Source organism: Dryobates pubescens, chromosome 15 (genome assembly GCF_014839835.1).
Source record: "Dryobates pubescens isolate bDryPub1 chromosome 15, bDryPub1.pri, whole genome shotgun sequence".
Lineage (NCBI taxonomy): Eukaryota > Metazoa > Chordata > Aves > Piciformes > Picidae > Dryobates > Dryobates pubescens.
This window is the reverse complement of record NC_071626.1, coordinates 3,167,501-3,185,894: the sequence shown is the minus strand read 5'-3', so window position 1 is coordinate 3,185,894 and position 18,394 is coordinate 3,167,501. Positions and strand designations below refer to the sequence as shown.

Here is an 18,394-nt window from a genome sequence, read left to right as displayed (position 1 = left end):
GTTATCATATTTATAAGGTTGTGATATTTAACACATAAGATGCTTTCACTTAAGCATTGGGAGTAGCAGGGATGTAAAAAAAATAACCACATTTGAACAAAATAATCACATGTACCAAACAGATTTCAGCCTCAGAGCCAAAACACAGCCCTCAGAAAAGGGAAGTTTTAGGAAGCAATCACCGTGTGGTAAGCTCCCAGGAATCATTCTGAAATTGGGGCCTTTAGAGAGGAGAATCATAGAATCTCCTGGGTTGGAAGGTGTTGCTGTGGGGTTCAGCGCAGCACCCACGGAGACGAGGGTGGAATTCAAGCAGGGGGGTAGAGAGCACCCAGGTCAAGAGCTCCTGCCTGTGGCAGCAAGCCCACCAGACTGAGGGCTGCCTTCATGCAGCTCGCATTCATAGCTCTCCTCTTGGTGTGGCTCCAGGGGATTGGTTAACCCCACCTTCTTACTGGCTGGCAATACTTAGTAGGGTAGCACAGGTGACTCTTATCTCATCTACAGGAGTTGCTTGTTAAACCACTGCAGGTGGTTTCATCTCTCCTTGCAGTTTCTCATCTTCAATCATCCAGTCTGGGGGACACAGTCCCCCACAGGAAGGGACCTCAAGGATCATCCAGTTCCAACCCCCCTGCCATGGGCAGGGACACCTCACACTACAGCAGGTTGCTCACAGCCACATCCAGCCTGGCTGCAAAAACCTCCAGGGATGAGGCTTCCACCACCACCCTGGGCAACCTGTGCCAGGCTCTCACCACCCTCATGGGGAACAACTTCTTCCTAACATCCAATCTCAATCTACCCATTTCTAGTTTTTTTCCATCCCCCCCAGTCCTATCACTCCCTGACACCCTAAAAAGTCTCTCCCTAGCTTTTTTGTAGCCCACTTCAGATACTGGAAGGCCACAATAAGGTCTCCTCAGAGCTTTCCCTTCCCCAGACTGAATGGTCCCAACTCCCTCAGTCTGTCCTCACAGCAGAGGAGCTCCAGCCATTAGTGTTGCTGTCTCCAGCCATTAGGGAAGTTAGGAAGAAGTGAAGACTTCTGGCAAATTCTGTGGCATGAGAAAATTTGCTTTGTTGTTTTACTCAATGCCAAATATCCTCCAAAGGGAAACACAAATGTTCTTGGTAGTGGGATACAGCAATACCTGAGCTGTAGGTTTCAGGGAGAGGCTAATTTCAAGCTAAACAATATTTGAACTGCATGGCAAAGGACACAATTCATGACATTTCCATTCAGTGTTGCTAAGTTAAGACGCAGTAAACAAGATTTTCATTAGTTTTGAGTAACTTTCAGTGACTTGGTTCTCAGTGACTTGTTAAGCTAAAGAGTATAACCCAAAGTAGCCTGTTGCAAAGAGAATCAGTACATCCAGCTGATATTTTTTGGTGAGAGCTTGGTGGAAAAGGCAAAGAAGGTGGTTGGCTCCTACCTAAGGAAGGCCTATGTGGAGAGTTTTGCTCCCCACAGCTGAAGTGCTATTGAAAAGACCAAGCTTCTTATTTCTTCTTGAACTTAAGGTGGCCATGCAGACTACTTTGGGTTGACTTTTATGTTATCACCGATGCCTGAGGTATCAAAGTCCTATATTTTACAATTACCTGTTGAACCCTCAGAGGATGTTACTGAAAATAGCTGAGATAAGAGCCAAATGTGAAAGACAGAAAATTGAGGTAAAAGTGGGAGGAGATAAAAAAATAGACCCTGAGGAATTCTCTGCCACAGGAAAACACTGGAGAGCAAACAACAGAGAAGGAAATCTCAATTATGCTACTTAAAATCTGAAAGACAATAATAAAACTTCAATATATCATTTGAAGAAAGACTTATTGACCTGTTAGAAAACATAAAGGAAGCCACAGACCAAGTAACAACCAGGAAGCTGAGGAAAATAATTACATTTAGAATAACCTGGAATGTTGTCAGTTTAATAGGTCTAAGCAGTGTGCAAATAAAAAGCTAATATCTCTGATTTATTAGAATATATAAACTTGATACTAGAGTGTAGGCTAAAGAATAGCTACATGATTAAAAGCAACATATTTATCAACACAATAAACAGCGCTCAGAGTTATTATAAATGACCCATGACTGGCTATGACTTCTTTTACACAAGGTGAGCCAAAAAGAGAACACTTTTGAAACCCAGATGAAGGCCAAGATAAAAATTCAGAGAAAGAAAGGAAAAGTTGGAAGTGATTGCAGTTGTGTACCCATTAAAAGTTCTTACAAGTTTCTTTTTTGGTCACTCTTGACATTTTAAAGACAGGAGGAATTGGTGTTGTCATGTTATTCTCTCCAGCATCTCTCACCATGAGAACACCAGAATTATTTAATGAGAATATATCAGGGTCCAGAATATTGTAACTGCAGGATGGGAGAAAAAGAAGACAGCATAAAAAAAAAAAATCTTCATCAATAATATTTTAAAAAGGCTTTTGAAATACATAGATAAAAACCAGTTTCTCAAAAGTGAATTTTGATTATTTTACAGCAGCTTTAGGAATCAGAAACAATGAACGATAAGCCAAAAGTTACAAGGAAGCAAAAAGTAGCAGAGTTTAGTACAGGTCAAAATTTTTCTCTGACCAGTCAAGTGGGCAACTGAAAATGTGCATGTCACCAGCTATATAGAGTCATAGACTCACAGAATGGTCCAGGCTGGAAGGGACCTCCAAAGCTCATCCAGTCCAACCCCCTCTGCACTCAGCAGGGACATCCTCAACTAGATCAGGTTGCCCAGAGCCCTGTCGAGCCTCACCTTGAATATCTCCAGGAATGGGGCTGCAACCACCTCCCTGGGCAACCTGTTCCAGTGTTCCACCAGTCTCATAGTAAAGGACTTCTTCCTAACATCCAATCTACATCTGCTCTCCTCCAGCTTAAAGCCATTACCCCTTGTCCTGTCACTGCAGGCCTTTGTAAACAGTCTCTCTCCATCATTCCTGTAGGTTCTCTCCTGGCTGCTATTAAGTCTCACCAGAGCCTCCTCTTCTCCAGGCTCAACAACCCCAGCTCCCTCAGCCTATCCTCGTGCTCCAAGCCCCTGATCATCTTCGTGGCCCTTCTCTGAACCCAGTCCATCAGGACAGAAAAGCAAAGCTTGCTCCATAGTAAATCAAACTATGTTTGGAAGCTGAGCTCTTCATGTAATAAACTGACTGATCTGTTTGCATTAATAGCAACAACGCCTGAAGCTGTGTTAACAGCAGTCCCCAGCAATGCAGGGAGATGTACCTGCTCAGATGCTGTGAGCCACAAATCCCAACGTTGTATTGCTCATCCAATTTCATTTTAAACAAGTTGTAGTGTGCAATTGCCAGGCAGATATTCATCTGAGATCTCCAGGGCATCTCTTCAAGATATATTTGCTTAAATATCTTTCGGTTTAAGTAATTCCTCACGAGCGGTTTCAGCAGTACCACTAAGTTGTGACGAGCTATTGTTAGCAACTCTTCCTCACTTTTCCTGAAAGAAAATACATTAAGTAGCAAAACATGAAACTGTATTTTCTTGAGGCTCTAGAAAAGAAAAATAATGGTAAAGGTACACAGAAGTATCCCATTGTGTACTGCGGATTTACAGGGTCACAGATTGCCTTGGCTTGGAAGGGGCCCTCCAAAGTCATCTTATCCTGCAGTTACCAGGGACACCTCCAACTAGATCAGGCTGACCAGGGCCACACCAAGTCTTGCCTTGAATGTCTTCAGGGATGGGGCCTCAACTATATCCCTGGGCAAACTGTTTCAGTATTTCATCACTCCCATTGTAAAGAACTTCCTCCTGATGTCCAAAACTCTGCTCCAGTTTCAAACCATTGTGCCTTGCCCTATCCCCACAGGCCCTTCCACACAGTCTCTCCCCACCCTTCCTGTAGGTCCCCTTCAGAGACCGAGATGCAATTACAAGGTCTCCCTGCAGCCTTCTCTTCTCCAAGCTGAACAGCCCCAGTTCTTTCAGCCTGTCTTCAGAGGAGAGGTATTCCAGCTCTCTGATCATCTTCATGGCCCTCCTCTGGACCCACTCCAGCAGGTCTGTATCTCTTATGTTGGTGGTCCCTTAGCTGGACACAGTGCTCCAAGTGAGGTCTCACCAGAACAGAGCAGATTGGTTGAATCACCTCTCTCAATCTGCTGGCCATGCAGACTTGTATTAACTCATAAGCATATGACATATTTATTGCAAAAGGATTTATGCTGCAGTCAAGAAAAGCAACTTTGCTTTCCCTCTTTAAGCACACTTAGCACAGTAAATCCTATCTTAGACTTTTATCAGCTTCCAGAAGATATTTCTCTCACTACTCACAAAAAGTTTAGCTATTTGAAGCTATTTGTACTTGAATCATCCAAACAGATTATTACAGCAAATACAATGTGTTTCACACAGCCTCTTCAGGAGATGGAGGGTCTACTGCTACTATACTATAAACTGGGATCTTTGATTTTATTGCTGTGCTTTGGTAGCTAATCATCCTCAATGTGAAGTAAACTATTTCACATTTGGATGCCTGGCTTTAATTTCCAGCCACAGATATATATATATATATATATTTTATGTTTCTCTGCCAGATCAAATAGTTCTGTATTACCTGCACACATAAAATTCTGAGATCAAATCAAATCTCATTTTTATTGTTTTTTTCATAAGCTGATCCCTTTATCAATCTAAGTTATTTGCCTGTTTTCTTGCTTTCCACCTTTAAAATGAAGGCAGCACAGTACATCATATACAACGCTGATCACATTATGCAACAATATTACTGTGCAAGATATGAAAGAGTAGCTGAAGAAGCAAAAAAAAAGCCCATGATAAGATAAACTTCCCCCTTCCACTGAAGGCCATCAAAATCAGTTAAATAGGGTGGGTTCTTTCTGTCACAGGAAAAAGGAATGGTTAAGCAAAGAGCTGGAGGGCAATTGAAGGCTGGAGAGGGACTTTTCATAAGGGTGTCTACCAATAGGACAAGGGGGAATGGTTTGAAGCTGAGGGAGAGGAGAAGGAAGAAGTTCTTCTATACAAGGGTGGTGAGACTCTGGAACAGGTTGCCCAGGGAGGTTGTGGATGCCTTCTCCCTGGGGGTGTTCAAGGCCAGGTTCGATGAGGCCTTGAGCAGCCAAGACTAGTTGTGAGGTGTCCCTGCCCATGGTGGGGAGGTTGCACTAGATGATGTCTGAGGTCCCTTCCAACCTAGGCCATTCTATGATTCTGTGAAATAAATGGAAGTCTTAAGCAAATAAATTGATGTCTTAAGCAAATAAATGGATAATTTAACCAAATAATGGATGGCTTAACCAAATAAATGGATACCTTAAGCAAATAAATGGATGGCTTAACCAAGTAAATGGATGGCTTAACCAAATAAAGGCAATCATTTACCAAGAAAAGATGTAAATTAATTTTGATTTGTTTCTTATCAAGAAATAGTTTTCCAAAAGCTATAGAACAACTAATCCAAAAAAAGACTAACAAAAGGATGCCAAAAGTCACTCTGGAACCAGCTGAACATCAGGAACAAGTAAACATTCTTTATTAGACTCCTAACAGGTAAGCTCCCCAGCCCAGTTTGAAGAGCATCATAGCATGCAGACAAACACAGCTTTTACACCGCAGAATCACAGGAACATTCAGGTTGGAAAAGACCCTCAGGATCACCAAGTCCAATCCAGAACATGACTCTACAAGGTTCACCCCTTAACCATATCCCCAAGCACCACATCCAAACTACCTTTAAACACATCTGGGGTTGGTGGTTCCACCACCTCCCTGAGCAGCACATTCCAAAGCCTGACCACTCTTGCTGGGAATAAATGTTTCTTACAGTCTAATCTAAACCTACCCAGTCACAGCTTGAGGCCATTGTCTCTTGTTCTATCACTAATTACCTGTGAGAAGAGACTAGCACCAAATTATCTAATATCCAAGAGTAGTGGAACCTCCTGAAACTGGCCATATTAAGCATCTAGCAATCACTAAACGTCAATAATTCATGTTTGAATATTATTTTGATATCCATTCCTTCTCAATAACACTGGCTTCACAGTCTGCCCCTTTTCTACCCCACCTGCCCCATTTTCCCCCTTTTTCCCCTCAAACCCACAGCACCTGGGCTCTGCTGGAGTCTCCTCCCACCCCAGGTGTGGCTACTTGGCCCTCCCCACCCACTCCCCTATTTAATCCCCTCCAGGAAAGGCAGCAGCCCTAAGCTGAGCCCATCTGGGCTGAGGATCCTCCTCTCATCACTGGTGAGTGCCCCTGGCGCACACTGGGTGTTGGTGGTGGTGACAACAAAGGCCGGGGGGCCTGGTGGCCCCCCGGTTGTTAGGGCCAACATTGATGACTGCTCCGATATCCTCCATGGGCACTGGCTGGGGCTCCTCATGGGGCAGAGCTCCCCTGGGTGGTATCTTGGCTGGTTGAGGGTCTTGCCCCTAGCTCTGCGATGGGTGCAAGAATGGTGGTGATGGATGGATCAACATTCTCAAGTTAACAGAAATTAAATGCAGTCTTTGATTATTAATAAAGACTTCAAAATCTTCAACAGTTATCCTCTGAAACAGAAATGAAATTGTTCTCTTGAGTAGAAGCTCTTTTCATATCAAACTAAAACAGGGGAGTGAGTGGACTGTTCAAAAACTCATCCATTTGATGGAGGGGGAAGGAGTTTTAAACAGAATAAACTAAATTTCAGTCAAAACATGTTGCTCTCTATAGGAACCTGACAAGTTGTCTTCACTTACCCTTCTGCTTCTAGAGACTTTATTAAGCTTGATTTCTTTGTGAATTGATGTTTATGTTGAATAGGACTCAAAGCTTTTTTCCTTGGTTTCTTCAGAGTTGATGCCTCTGATTTCTGTGAGGTTAGAATAGAATTAACCAGGTTGGAAGAGACCTTTCAGATCATCGAGTCACTAACAGAATCACCAGGGTTGGAAGAGACCTCAAAGATCATCAAGTCCAACCTGTCACCACAGACTTCATGACTAAACTATGGCACACAGTGCTATGTATCATCCAACACTGTCTAATCAACTAAACCATCCAGTGTCTCCCTAAACACCTCCAGTGATGGCGACTCCACCACCTCCCTGGCCAGCACATTCCAATGGCCAATCTCTCTTTCTGTGAAGAATTTCTTCCTAACATCCAGCCTGAACCTCCCCTGGCACAGCTTGAGACTGTGTCCTCTTGTTCTGGTGCTGCTTGCCTGGGAGAAGAGACCAACCCCCACCTGGCTACTGTACTCTTTAAAAGAAATCTTCCATGAACATCTTGAAATATACTTAAAATACCTGCATTATCAATTACTTGAGCTGTACAGCAGATTGACAAACAGTTCCAGCATTTACATACTGTTCTGCTTCTGCAGAAGTCAAAGTAGGACAGAAAAACAGAGATTCAATGTTCCAGGAGCATCACCATTTTCCTGGAAGGTAAATGTCAAATGACACTAAGAAGGCATCCAGGTTCCCACATGTCTTTCATTTATTACTGGTTTTCATCTCAAAAACAATGATAGTTCCTCTCCTATTCTTATAAAGAGCAAAACTGCAATATAAAGCCTGAGACAGAAAAGCCTGTCCCTAAGAAGAGGAGGCTGAGGGGAGACCTTATTGCTCTCTACAACTACCAAAGGGAGGATGTTGTGAGTTAGTCTCTTCTGCCTAGTGACAGGACAAGAGGGAATGGCCTCAAGCTGGACCAGAGGAGGTTTAAGATGGACACGAGGAGCAAACTTTTCCCTGAGAAGGTTGTCAGGCATTGAAACAGGTGCCCAGGGAGGCAGTTGAATTGCCATCCCTGGAGGTGTCTAAAAGCCTTGTAGATGTGGTGCTTGGGGATATGGCTTGGTGTAGACTTGGTAGGGTTGGATTAATGGTCGGACTTGATGATCTTAAAGGTCTTTTACAACCTAAATGATTCTATGATTCTAATCTGTCTCAGACAATAGCAGCATTGCACCATTACTAGTAGGTTATGAGAGAGAAAACTCTTCCTCCAAAACAATACAAATCCATTATGATTATTCTCACCTTCCAATAAAGGCAAACATTTATTTTATAAGAATTATGAACACACAAATTCATTGTGCAATTAAAATGTTTGTATAAGGAGTCATGAAGAGTGCAAGCACAAGACCTAAGCTGATCTCTTTAATGCAACAGTACCCAAGCTGCTTCCTATTAACATGTTGAGCTTTTCAGAGGGAGCTGATGAAAGCCAAGTTTTCTCTGATTTTTGGAAATTATTAGCCTGACCCATCTCAAATTCCTCACAATTTTTGGTCTTTCAAATAAATCCCATGCCAGCTTTTCATCCTGGTTTCGGGAGTGCAGAGGCGAGCTGAGACTGGAGTTTGTTCTCCAAACCTCAGTAACTGTGCAGGCTTCCAGCTGAGGTTTGCACGAGACAGCTGTTAAAAATCCTTTCTCTTCTTATAGTATTGCTGCCCAGTAAAGACATAAATGACTTCTTAAAAACAAAACTCACTTTCTGAAGCTTCCCAGCTCTTGCACTGTGCCTCTCCATGCTTTCTGACAGAGTGGGGGAGCTTATGATGGGTGTCAAATTCCCACTGCTGCCGAGGAAGTGATTGTTCCTCCTGCCAAACAACCCACACGAAAATCACTACAATTGCCATCACTCATGCTGAACTCCTCCCACAGCTAAAGGGTTATCTTTGGGAACAAGGTGAAGCACATGCAATTCCTACTTCACTAGGAGTTTTAAATTCAGAAGGTTTTCTTTCCTTCTTCCCCTCTGGAAAATAGGAAGGTTTATTATAGCTCTCTGAATTTACAGGCAATAATTATCTCACCTTCCTAGCTCCTAGTGAAACAAAACAGGATTGGACATGGCACTTGAAGCCATGGTTTAGTTAGTCATGAGGTGTTAGGTAATAAGTTGAACTTGATGATCTCTGAGGTCTTTCCCAACCTGGTTGATTTTGTGAGTCTGATTATCCAAATTCTGCTCTGGAATTCTGCAAAGAACTTATGTCCCTTTTTTTTTACCAGCAATTCCTGTTCCATATAATAATTCTTTTCATTTACTATTTGCCCTTCAAATTTACTTGTGAGCATGTTTAAATATTACAAAGTTGGAGTTAAATTTCTTGGGGATCTTTTGAGCTAAATATCTACAGTTTGATTCCTTTTCATTATCTGTTGGTAATCTTTTCAGTGTAGGGCTTTATTTTAGACACTATGCTGACAAGTTTGTTTCTGATTTAACCCAACATACTTATTATCCCACTGCCTTACAACAATAAGGCATATAGGTGCTATAGAATAGAATTAACCAGGTTGGAAGAGACCTTTGAGATCATTGAGTCCAACCTATCATCCAACACTGTCTAATCTAGACACTACAACAGGTTGTCCAGGGAGGCTGTGGATGTCTCCTCCCTGGGGGTGTTTAGGGCTGGGTTGGATGAGGTCTTGAGCAACCTGGGCTGGTGTGAGATGTCCCTGCCCACAGCAGAGGGATTGGATCAGGATGATCTTGAAGGTCCCTTACAACCCAAACCATTCTATGAACTGTGACACTGATGACCCTAAGCAGACATTTTTCACTACTACCATAAGAGAGCTTTACCTTTGCAAGTAAACTTGCACATCTTCTGCCCATTCCAGAACAGATTGGAACTTCTCTTCATTCAGGACTTTTTGCAAGACTTGAACAAAAAACTCAAGAAAACGTGATTTGTTCCTGAATTTCATCACTGCCACAAAGTAAGCAAGAATTAACAGGGCTTGTATTTATGGTGGAAAAGGCACTGAACTGACCTATTGCAGCTATGCCTACATCTAAAATCATTTGGTGGCGAGTATTTCATGCACTAACTGTGACTGTATTACAATCTTTCTTAGTCTGTGTTTTACTTGATTCTGTATATTTGAAAACAAAATGAAAAGAAAGTTTCCAAGAGTTTATTCCAAGCAAGAAGCAGAGAGCTAGTGAGAGTTACCAAGAGTTTATTCCAAGAAGGAAGCAGAGAGCTTCTGAGTTTCCAGTTTATTCCAAGCAAGAAGTAGAGAGCTTTACTGACAACTTTCTGCAGCAAAGAAGACTTCACAGTTAAAATAAATCCCCCCAAGTATCCTACCTTCTCGAAAAGCATTGCTTGATGTCCAGCATGACACCACAGGGTAAAGAAGAAAAGGATCTTCCTGTCCTGTAAGCTCTGATCCACGAGCTAAATCAATAAGCAAATCAAATCCATTATGACAGTGATAGTGTGTAACAGAAACTCTACTTGGAATCACAACTGAAGACTAGAAAAACTCTTCTTTAGCATGTAGTCTCCTTTTGACATTTCTCACTGTCCTCCCCAGAGAAATTCAGAAGCTTGCTCTCTTCTACCATAAGTAGCTGTGTTGCTTAATGAACAGCTTATGGGCATGACTGATGAAGTTCCAGGTACTAGACTTAATGGGCAGGATGTCTGGAGTTCAGCAGAGGTCTAACAAAAATCCAAAGGTAAGGAGTGTTCCAAGAGCACACCTACCTGGTTTTGTCAGTCTGAGGAGACTTGATTCAAGAGCATTTAGGTTCTCTGTTGCTTTTTCCCTTGCAGCTAAGTCAGATGTCTTGGAAGAAACGGGCTGTAAGAGCAAATACTTAGTCAGGAAAACTTAGCAATCACAGAATGTTAGAGGTTGGAAGGGACCTCCAGAGATCAAGTCCACCCCTGCTGCCAAAGCAGGATCACCTAGGGTAGTCCACACAAGAATGTATCCAGGCAGTTTTTGAAAGACTCCAAAACCTCTCTGGGTTAGCTTTCACCCAACTAAAACCAACAGGTCAATAGTGAAGATTAGATTAGATCCCAGCTCCTCTAATTCTGTACCTGACCATTTCATTGATACTGTCTTAACTTTTTATTATTAATTGAAACAAAGTTGATGTTCATAATTTTTTCTTTCTGTACAGGTTCAAACACTTGGCCATGATTCATTCTCCACTGATCTCCATGGGAGTGAGCAGAGTTGCCTCTGCCACCAAGTAAATTCTTGGGGAAGTCCCACATGCTACTACAACAACATATTGGAACAGGTTGTTTGATAAAATATGTTGTGTTCCCTGGAAAAAACATAGTTTGTAGATTATTTACTGCCTACAGAAATAAAAACATTCCTCTGGAAAGAAAGTTCTTTCTCTTTTATTTTCACTCTGGTGAAAAAAAGTAGTTTTCAGTCAGTTCTACTTAGCTCAAGGTATTATATTGTTCCTATCATCTTTGATCCCTATCTGGCTTTTTTGTTATGAACCTGGGAGCAGCTAACACAAGTTCACTAATAAACAATGGACAAAACTTTGTCCTGGATCCTATCAGTGTCCTACTAATTTTCATAACTAAATCCTTCCCTGTAAGCTGATTGACCTTTTGCCCCTCTCTTTAATAGATCTTCATTTTATGCTCACACTGCTTCCTTTCTTCCTCTCTCATTATTCCTACTTCTTGCCTTTGTTTCAAAATCCCTCTCCAGTATAATGTCCTCTAGAACTTAAAGGGAAAAAACCAGGCAGAACAGTATGGAGAATCAACACTTGAGTATAAGCTGCAGGAAATCCTCACAACTTGTTGCATGTCTTTGCAGTTTCAGTATTAAGGACATTAAGTTCAGAAGTTCTTCCTCTAATGAGAAATATTTTTTTCAGTACACAGCAGCTGCTTCACAAAATAAGAAGCTAAGTTTCTACACTGCATGGATTATTTTTACTCTTCTTATTGTTGAGGGTTTTTTTTCTGTCTAAGAAAACATTCCTAGCATCTGTGAAGATCAGTTAAGGATTCTTAAAGATCTTCAGGGTCCTTGTGGCTCTGAGCTATAATCATAGAGTCAATCATAGAATTTTTAAGGTTGGAAGGGACCTCAAGGATCATCCAGTTCCAACCCCCCTGCCATGGGCATGGACGCCTCACACTACAGCAGGTTGCTCACAGCCACATCCAGCCTGGCCTTAAAAACTTCCTGGGATGAGGCTTCCACCACCTCCCTGGACAACCTGTTCCAGGGTCTCCCCACCATCATAGGGAAGAACTTCTTCCTAACATCCAATCTCAGTTTACCCAATCTTGCTCCATTCTACCCAGTCATATCACTCTCTGACACCCTCAAAAGTCCCTCTCCAGCTTTTCTTGTAGGCCCCCTGAAGATACTGGCAGGCCACAATTAGGTCTCCTTGGAGCCTTCCCTTCTCCAAACTGAATAGCCCCAACCCCCTATTGCCAACCTCTCACCAGCCGAACAAGATGAGACCCTGCAGCCACTGCAATTGCTCTTAACAAAGATGGTTACAATTGAACAGAAGCCTTTCTGCTGCCCTTTGGGAATTCCTATTCTAAAGAGAAACTCTTCATCTGTGCAAGCACTTCTAAAACAAAAAGGCAACAAAAGTAGCCTTCAAAGTAATAAAATACAGTATTCAGAGCAAAGAAGTAGTAAAATCTAGAGCAATTACTTTAACTTCCTTGTGTGTTGCCCCAGTGTTCACAGCTTGTGGCAGGCCTGCTGGTGAAGAATCCAACAACTTTTTCCCATAGTTCACAATGATCACTGCCAGTTCATATTCTTTCCATGAACGTAGAACCTATCAGAGAGTCATCTGTTACCTGTTGCATTGTTGTGCAACAGGCACTGATTCCTTATTGTCTACTTATAATTGTCAAAATGCAGGAATGTTATGAAGAGAAATTTGTTTCACAACACTTAAGATTCAGGGGGTAAAAACACAAACAAAAAACCCCATACCCAGGACTACAGACTGTAAAATCACTGGAATTTCAACATGTATCTGTGTGTTCTGCTTAACCTATCCCTCAGAGAATAGCAGGACATAACCAGAAGTATCTGTGTCTGTGACTAACATTCTCCCTCTTCTCAGGCAGTGCTGCTATCAAAGAATGTAAAGGGTAACTAAATGATGCTCCTTTGCCTCTCTTATACCTTTGAAAACCCCAGGAGAGGGGAAATTCCTTGTTTCAAAGTATGAAGTTTATAAATGAGCAGTGTAGGGAATGCCTTTAGAGGGCTTTGTCTTCTTTAGATGGAGCTCAAAGAAAGGCAACTTCAGGTTACCTGCTCTGCTCTCAAACCTCCTGCTCTGTGAAAGGTAACTTCAGGTTAGGATGTTTGCCTTTGGGATACACAAAGTAAGGGTACAGGTTACTTTAGGATGATTACAGTACATGGCCTGTGACTCAACAGAAAGCCATACACCATGGATGCATCAGAAGCCTTTGCAAGTCACTCATTCTGTTTGTTTTTCTGTTGAAAGGCTCTCTCTAAAAAAACCAGAAAACAGCCAGCAGTGCAATCAGCCAGCCAGTCAGCTGGGGAATCCAACAAACACTGTGTATCAAGGGTCCTAATAGGCTTTATTGGCCTTGATAGCTCTATCTTCAGCTCAGGCTTGAGCCTACAGACCCTGCCTGCTCCTATGTGGCAGCATGCTCCAAGTCATGCCTGGGTCTAGCAAAGGATGCCCTGGTCTGGATAGCTGATGCGTAGCCTGACTCCTCAGCTTGACCTCAGAATGTTCCCATCACGAAGAGCAGCCTGCTGGGCTGTGTGTGTGAACCTAGCTACCCTCACCAGACCTGATCCTAACCTGTGGACTGACTTCCTAGCTTCACCTCAGACCTGTATCACGATTAAACATGGTGTTTGTGTTCCTGCCAGCACGTGGGACTAAACAGCACAAATCTCTTGTGTCTAATTAGCAAATAAGCCAGATATGCTAATCTGATTAAAGCTACAAATGTGGCTTATCTGCAGAAAATACACTATTACATTTCTATATTACATATGGGCCTTATTGAAAGCAGTGCTACCTTCAGTGTAAAAGTACCCACAATGATAGGAAATGAGAGAATGACATTTCATGGCATGGACTAATAGTTACAGTCTGTTTTCTGAACAAATGAAATTCCTCAGTTCTATTAACAAGTCCAAATGTCATCATCATTGAAAAAGCACTGACACAAAAGATAGTAACAAATATTTCTAGTCATGAATATTCTTGGCTATTTAAGTGTGTCAGCTTTAAAAGCTCTCTCTGAAGGCCAGCTTACTAAAGGTTTTTTTTACTTCCCCTGAATGACAAGAGGATCATAGAATGGTTTGGGTTGGAAGGGACCTTGAAGATCATCCAGTCCTGACCCCTCTGCCATGGGCAGGGACACTCCTACCAGCCCAGGTTGCTCAAGGCCTCACACAACCTCATCTCAAACACCCCCATGGATGAGGCATCCATCATCTCCTTGAGCATCCTGTCCCAGTGCCTCATTACCCTCACTGTAAAGAATTTCTTCCTAATATAACTTAAACTAAGCTGTAAGCACAGTAATACAGACCATACCTTTGCTGTATAAAATGAACTGCAAGCTATCATGTGTTGAATACTCTCATAACACCCTGACTTTTTCCTCTGCAAAACAGCATTTGGAATTTCTTGAAGGACAGCCAAGCACTTAATGAGGATCTGTGGAAAAACAAACAAAAGAAAAAACCAAGGGTTAAAACAAAGTTTGGAGTCTCCATCAGAGGTAGAAGCTTGTACCCTGGGCAACCTGATCTAATTGAGGATGTCCCTGCTGACTGTGGAGAGGTCAGACTGTTGGAGGTCCCTTCCAGCCTGGACCATTCTATGACTGAACTACTTTTCCATTTCACTATGCAATCTGAAACAGAAGCCCTTTCCAGGGGCTAGCTATGCCTTTAGCAAGTCATCACATGCACCAAACATAAATGCACTGGAAACACACAAACCCATAAAAGTCTTTTCTTTCAGCACCTACTAAAAAGTCAAAGCCTGGACATTTAGCTCTCCCATTCTCCATTTCATTTCAAGTTTAATTCCAATCACTGTAACAGCAGAACCTAAATGCCAGCTGCTTTGCCTTAAAATGCTTTCACCTGAATTACTGGCACTGCAGAAATCTTGTGATAAATCATTGGAGCAAGGAGCCCATAACATTGTACCACAGACTGCAGGGTGTAGCTTGCATCATTCAACCAGTTGCTAAGTTCAATGGCCACAGTCATTCTTTCACATTCTGCTAATCTGGCAACCTGTGGGGAAAAAAGGCAAAACAAAACAACAACAACAACAACAACAAACCACAACAGAAAAACAAAGCATCAAAACCAAACAGAAAAATAAATACAACCAAACAAAACCCACAAAAAAAAACCCAAACACCACCACATTTTGATTAAAATATCAATTCTGCTGTTTAAAATCAGTTGAGGGTAAAGGAAGACAGATCATGGAATCAATAAGGTTGGAAAAGACCTCAGAGATCATTGAGTCTAACCTATCACCCAACACCTCATGACTACCTAAACCATGGCTCCAAGTGCCACATCCAATCCCCTCTTGGACACCTCAAGTGACAGTGACTCCACCACTCCACCTCCCTGGGCAGCACATTCCAGGGCCCAATTACTCTTCCAGTGAAGAAGTTTCTTCGCACCTCCAGCCTAAATTTCCCCTGGCACAGCTTGAGACTGTGTCCTCTTGTTCTGGTGCTGGTTGCATGGGAGGAGAGACCAACCCCCTCCTGGCTACAACCTCCTTTCAGGTAGTTGTAGATAGCAATAAGGTCTCCCCTGAGCCTCCTCTTCTCCAGTCTAAACAACCCCAGCACCCTTAGCCTCTCCTCATAAGGCTTCTGTCACAGCAGTGTAAAAGAGCAGTGAAAGCAGCAAGCAAGGTAAAAGTTTGGTAATGAATTTACTTTGACCTTTGTTAGAAGCACATAAATGCAACATCCTTCATGATTTTAAAGGAGATGATTGTTCCTAAGCTAATTGTGCCCTCTGAAATTGCCTATGTAATTTCAACAGCCTGGTTATCAACCTCAGCCTGTGTGGAGTGGAAGTTTCACATCTTACCTCTCAGAGGAGGTTAAGGGGAGGGCGACAATTCCTTCCCTTCCCTTCCAGTTCCCTGCTGCAGTCCTTGTATGTATGAGCAGACCCAGCAAAGTCACTGAGTAATCAACTGCTCACATTTTTCTGTGACAAGTGCTTCAGCAAAGAAAGAGCAGAATAGGAATGTTTAGTCTGGAGAAGAGAAGGCTCCAAAGAGACCTAATTGTGGCCTTCCAGTATCTGAAGGGGGCTACAGGAAAGCTGGGGAGGGACTTTTGAGGATGTCAGGGAGTGATAGGACTGGTATGGAGCAAAATTAGAAGTGGGGAGATTGAGATTGGAAGTTAGGAAGAAGTTGTTCTCCATGAGGGTGGTGAGAGACTGGCACAGGTTGCCCAGGGAAGTGGTGGAAGCCTCATCCCTGGAGGTTTTGAAGGCCAGGCTGGATGTGGCTGTGAGCAACCTGCTGTAGTGTGAGGTGTCCCTGCCCATGGCAGGGGGTTTGGAACTGGATGATCCTTGAGGTCCCTTCCAACCCTAATGATTCTAGTAATACAGGAGGCCAAGTTTGACTATCCAAATAAAGAAGTTTCTGTGTCATTAACATGCCACTCTACTACAAGAAAGTCTGAGATAAGAGACTTTTGGATTATTAAAGCCATGAAACCCTGTTCAAAGTTCAATATTACTGCAAATATATATATATATATATGAAAAAGCAGAAATGCTCAAAATGAAAAATCCAAGGAGCATCTTTGTAAGACAAAAATGACTATGGTTAGACTTCATTCTTAAATTACAGCCTACCACCGCTTAAATAAAGGAAAATCCTTCCTGAGTTGGAATCAGTGGGCTTTGGATTAGGCAACAATTGATTCAGAAACCCTCTTTCCACCAGGATAGAAAATAGTCCACAGCTGCTGAAATACTTCAGAGAGGATGAGCAGATAACAATTAATCTGCAAACAGGATTAGTAAATTGCAACATTCATCTTGCAGTTCTGAGAGGAAGATGATCAAAAAGTAATAATCAAACCCAGTGCATTATTTTCAGCCACACATACTTGTTCCTTGTAAAGCACTTCACTGGAACGGATGGAATCACAGAAGAGTGCTCTTTCCATGACACCAATGTCACAGGCAACAAATATATTCCTCAGGAAAAGCTGCAGGGTTATAGGAGAAGTCCGAGACAGAGCTTCAAAACGTAACCTACAAACCATAAAACAATAAAAGCCAGTGAGTGATGATTTGGGTATCACATGCCTGCAACTGCATCGTATTAAAATGCAGTCTGGAATTTCAAGCTGATGGATCCCCCCAGAAAAACCCAAAATAGATTACTGTAGCTACTTTCTGGAAATAAAGTTTATACATAAACCTGAAAAAATTGCTTGAGGTTTCTAATACCAGAGAGGAGAGAAGAGAAGGGGAGAAGAGAGAAAAGGAGAGAAGAGGAGAAGAGAGAAGAGAAGAAGAGAGAAGGGGAGAGAAGAAGAGAGAAGAGAAGAACAGAGAAGGGGAGAGAAGAAGAGAGCAGAGGAGAGAAGAGGAGAAGAAAGAAGAGGGGAGAAGAGAGAAGAGAGGAGAAGAGAAGAACAGAGGAGAGGAGAGGAGAGGAGAGGAGAGAAGAACAGAGGAGAGGAGAGAAGAACAGAGGAGAGAAGAACAGAGGAGAGAAGAACAGAGGATAGAAGAACAGAGGAGAGGAGAACAGAGGAGAACAGAGGAGAGGAGAACAGAGGAGAGGAGAACAGAGGAGAACAGAGGAGAACAGAGGAGAGGAGAACAGAGGAGAACAGAGGAGAGGAGAACAGAGGAGAACAGAGGAGAACAGAGGAGAGGAGAGGAGAGGAGAGGAGAGGAGAGGAGAGGAGAGGAGAGGAGAGGAGAGGAGAGGAGAGGAGAGGAGAGGAGAGGAGAGGAGAGGAGAGGAGAGGAGAGGAGAGGAGAGGAGAGGAGAGGAGAGGAGAGGAGAGGAGAGGAGAGGAGAGGAGAGGAGAGGAGAGGAGAGGAGAGGAGAGGAGAGGAGAGGAGAGGAGAGGAGAGGAGAGGAGAGGAGAGGAGAGGAGAGGAGAGGAGAGGAGAGGAGAGGAGAGGAGAGGAGAGGAGAGGAGAGGAGAGGAGAGGAGAGGAGAGGAGAGGAGAGGAGAGGAGAGGAGAGGAGAGGAGAGGAGAGGAGAGGAGAGGAGAGGAGAGGAGAGGAGAGGAGAGGAGAGGAGAGGAGAGGAGAGGAGAGGAGAGGAGAGGAGAGGAGAGGAGAGGAGAGGAGAGGAGAGGAGAGGAGAGGAGAGGAGAGGAGAGGAGAGGAGAGGAGAGGAGAGGAGAGGAGAGGAGAGGAGAGGAGAGGAGAGGAGAGGAGAGGAGAGGAGAGGAGAGGAGAGGAGAGGAGAGGAGAGGAGAGGAGAGGAGAGGAGAGGAGAGGAGAGGAGAGGAGAGGAGAGGAGAGGAGAGGAGAGGAGAGGAGAGGAGAGGAGAGGAGAGGAGAGGAGAGGAGAGGAGAGGA

At 43.1% G+C, this 18,394-nt stretch overlaps 1 protein-coding gene across 1 annotated transcript in view; it reads right to left on the bottom strand.

Annotated features, from left to right (window-relative positions):
* The window catches only part of CFAP54 (cilia and flagella associated protein 54), a gene marked incomplete at its 5' end in the record, with an annotated part of 119,110 nt that overhangs the window by 53,262 nt on the left and 47,454 nt on the right, over nt 1–18,394 (bottom strand). Inside the window, 11 exon segments of the mRNA XM_054168042.1 lie at nt 2,238–2,374; nt 3,245–3,475; nt 6,745–6,779; nt 8,495–8,606; nt 9,602–9,728; nt 10,113–10,202; nt 10,515–10,611; nt 12,473–12,601; nt 14,372–14,494; nt 14,929–15,084; nt 16,953–17,100. Coding sequence (XP_054024017.1) covers nt 2,238–2,374; nt 3,245–3,475; nt 6,745–6,779; nt 8,495–8,606; nt 9,602–9,728; nt 10,113–10,202; nt 10,515–10,611; nt 12,473–12,601; nt 14,372–14,494; nt 14,929–15,084; nt 16,953–17,100 — 1,385 coding nt within the window.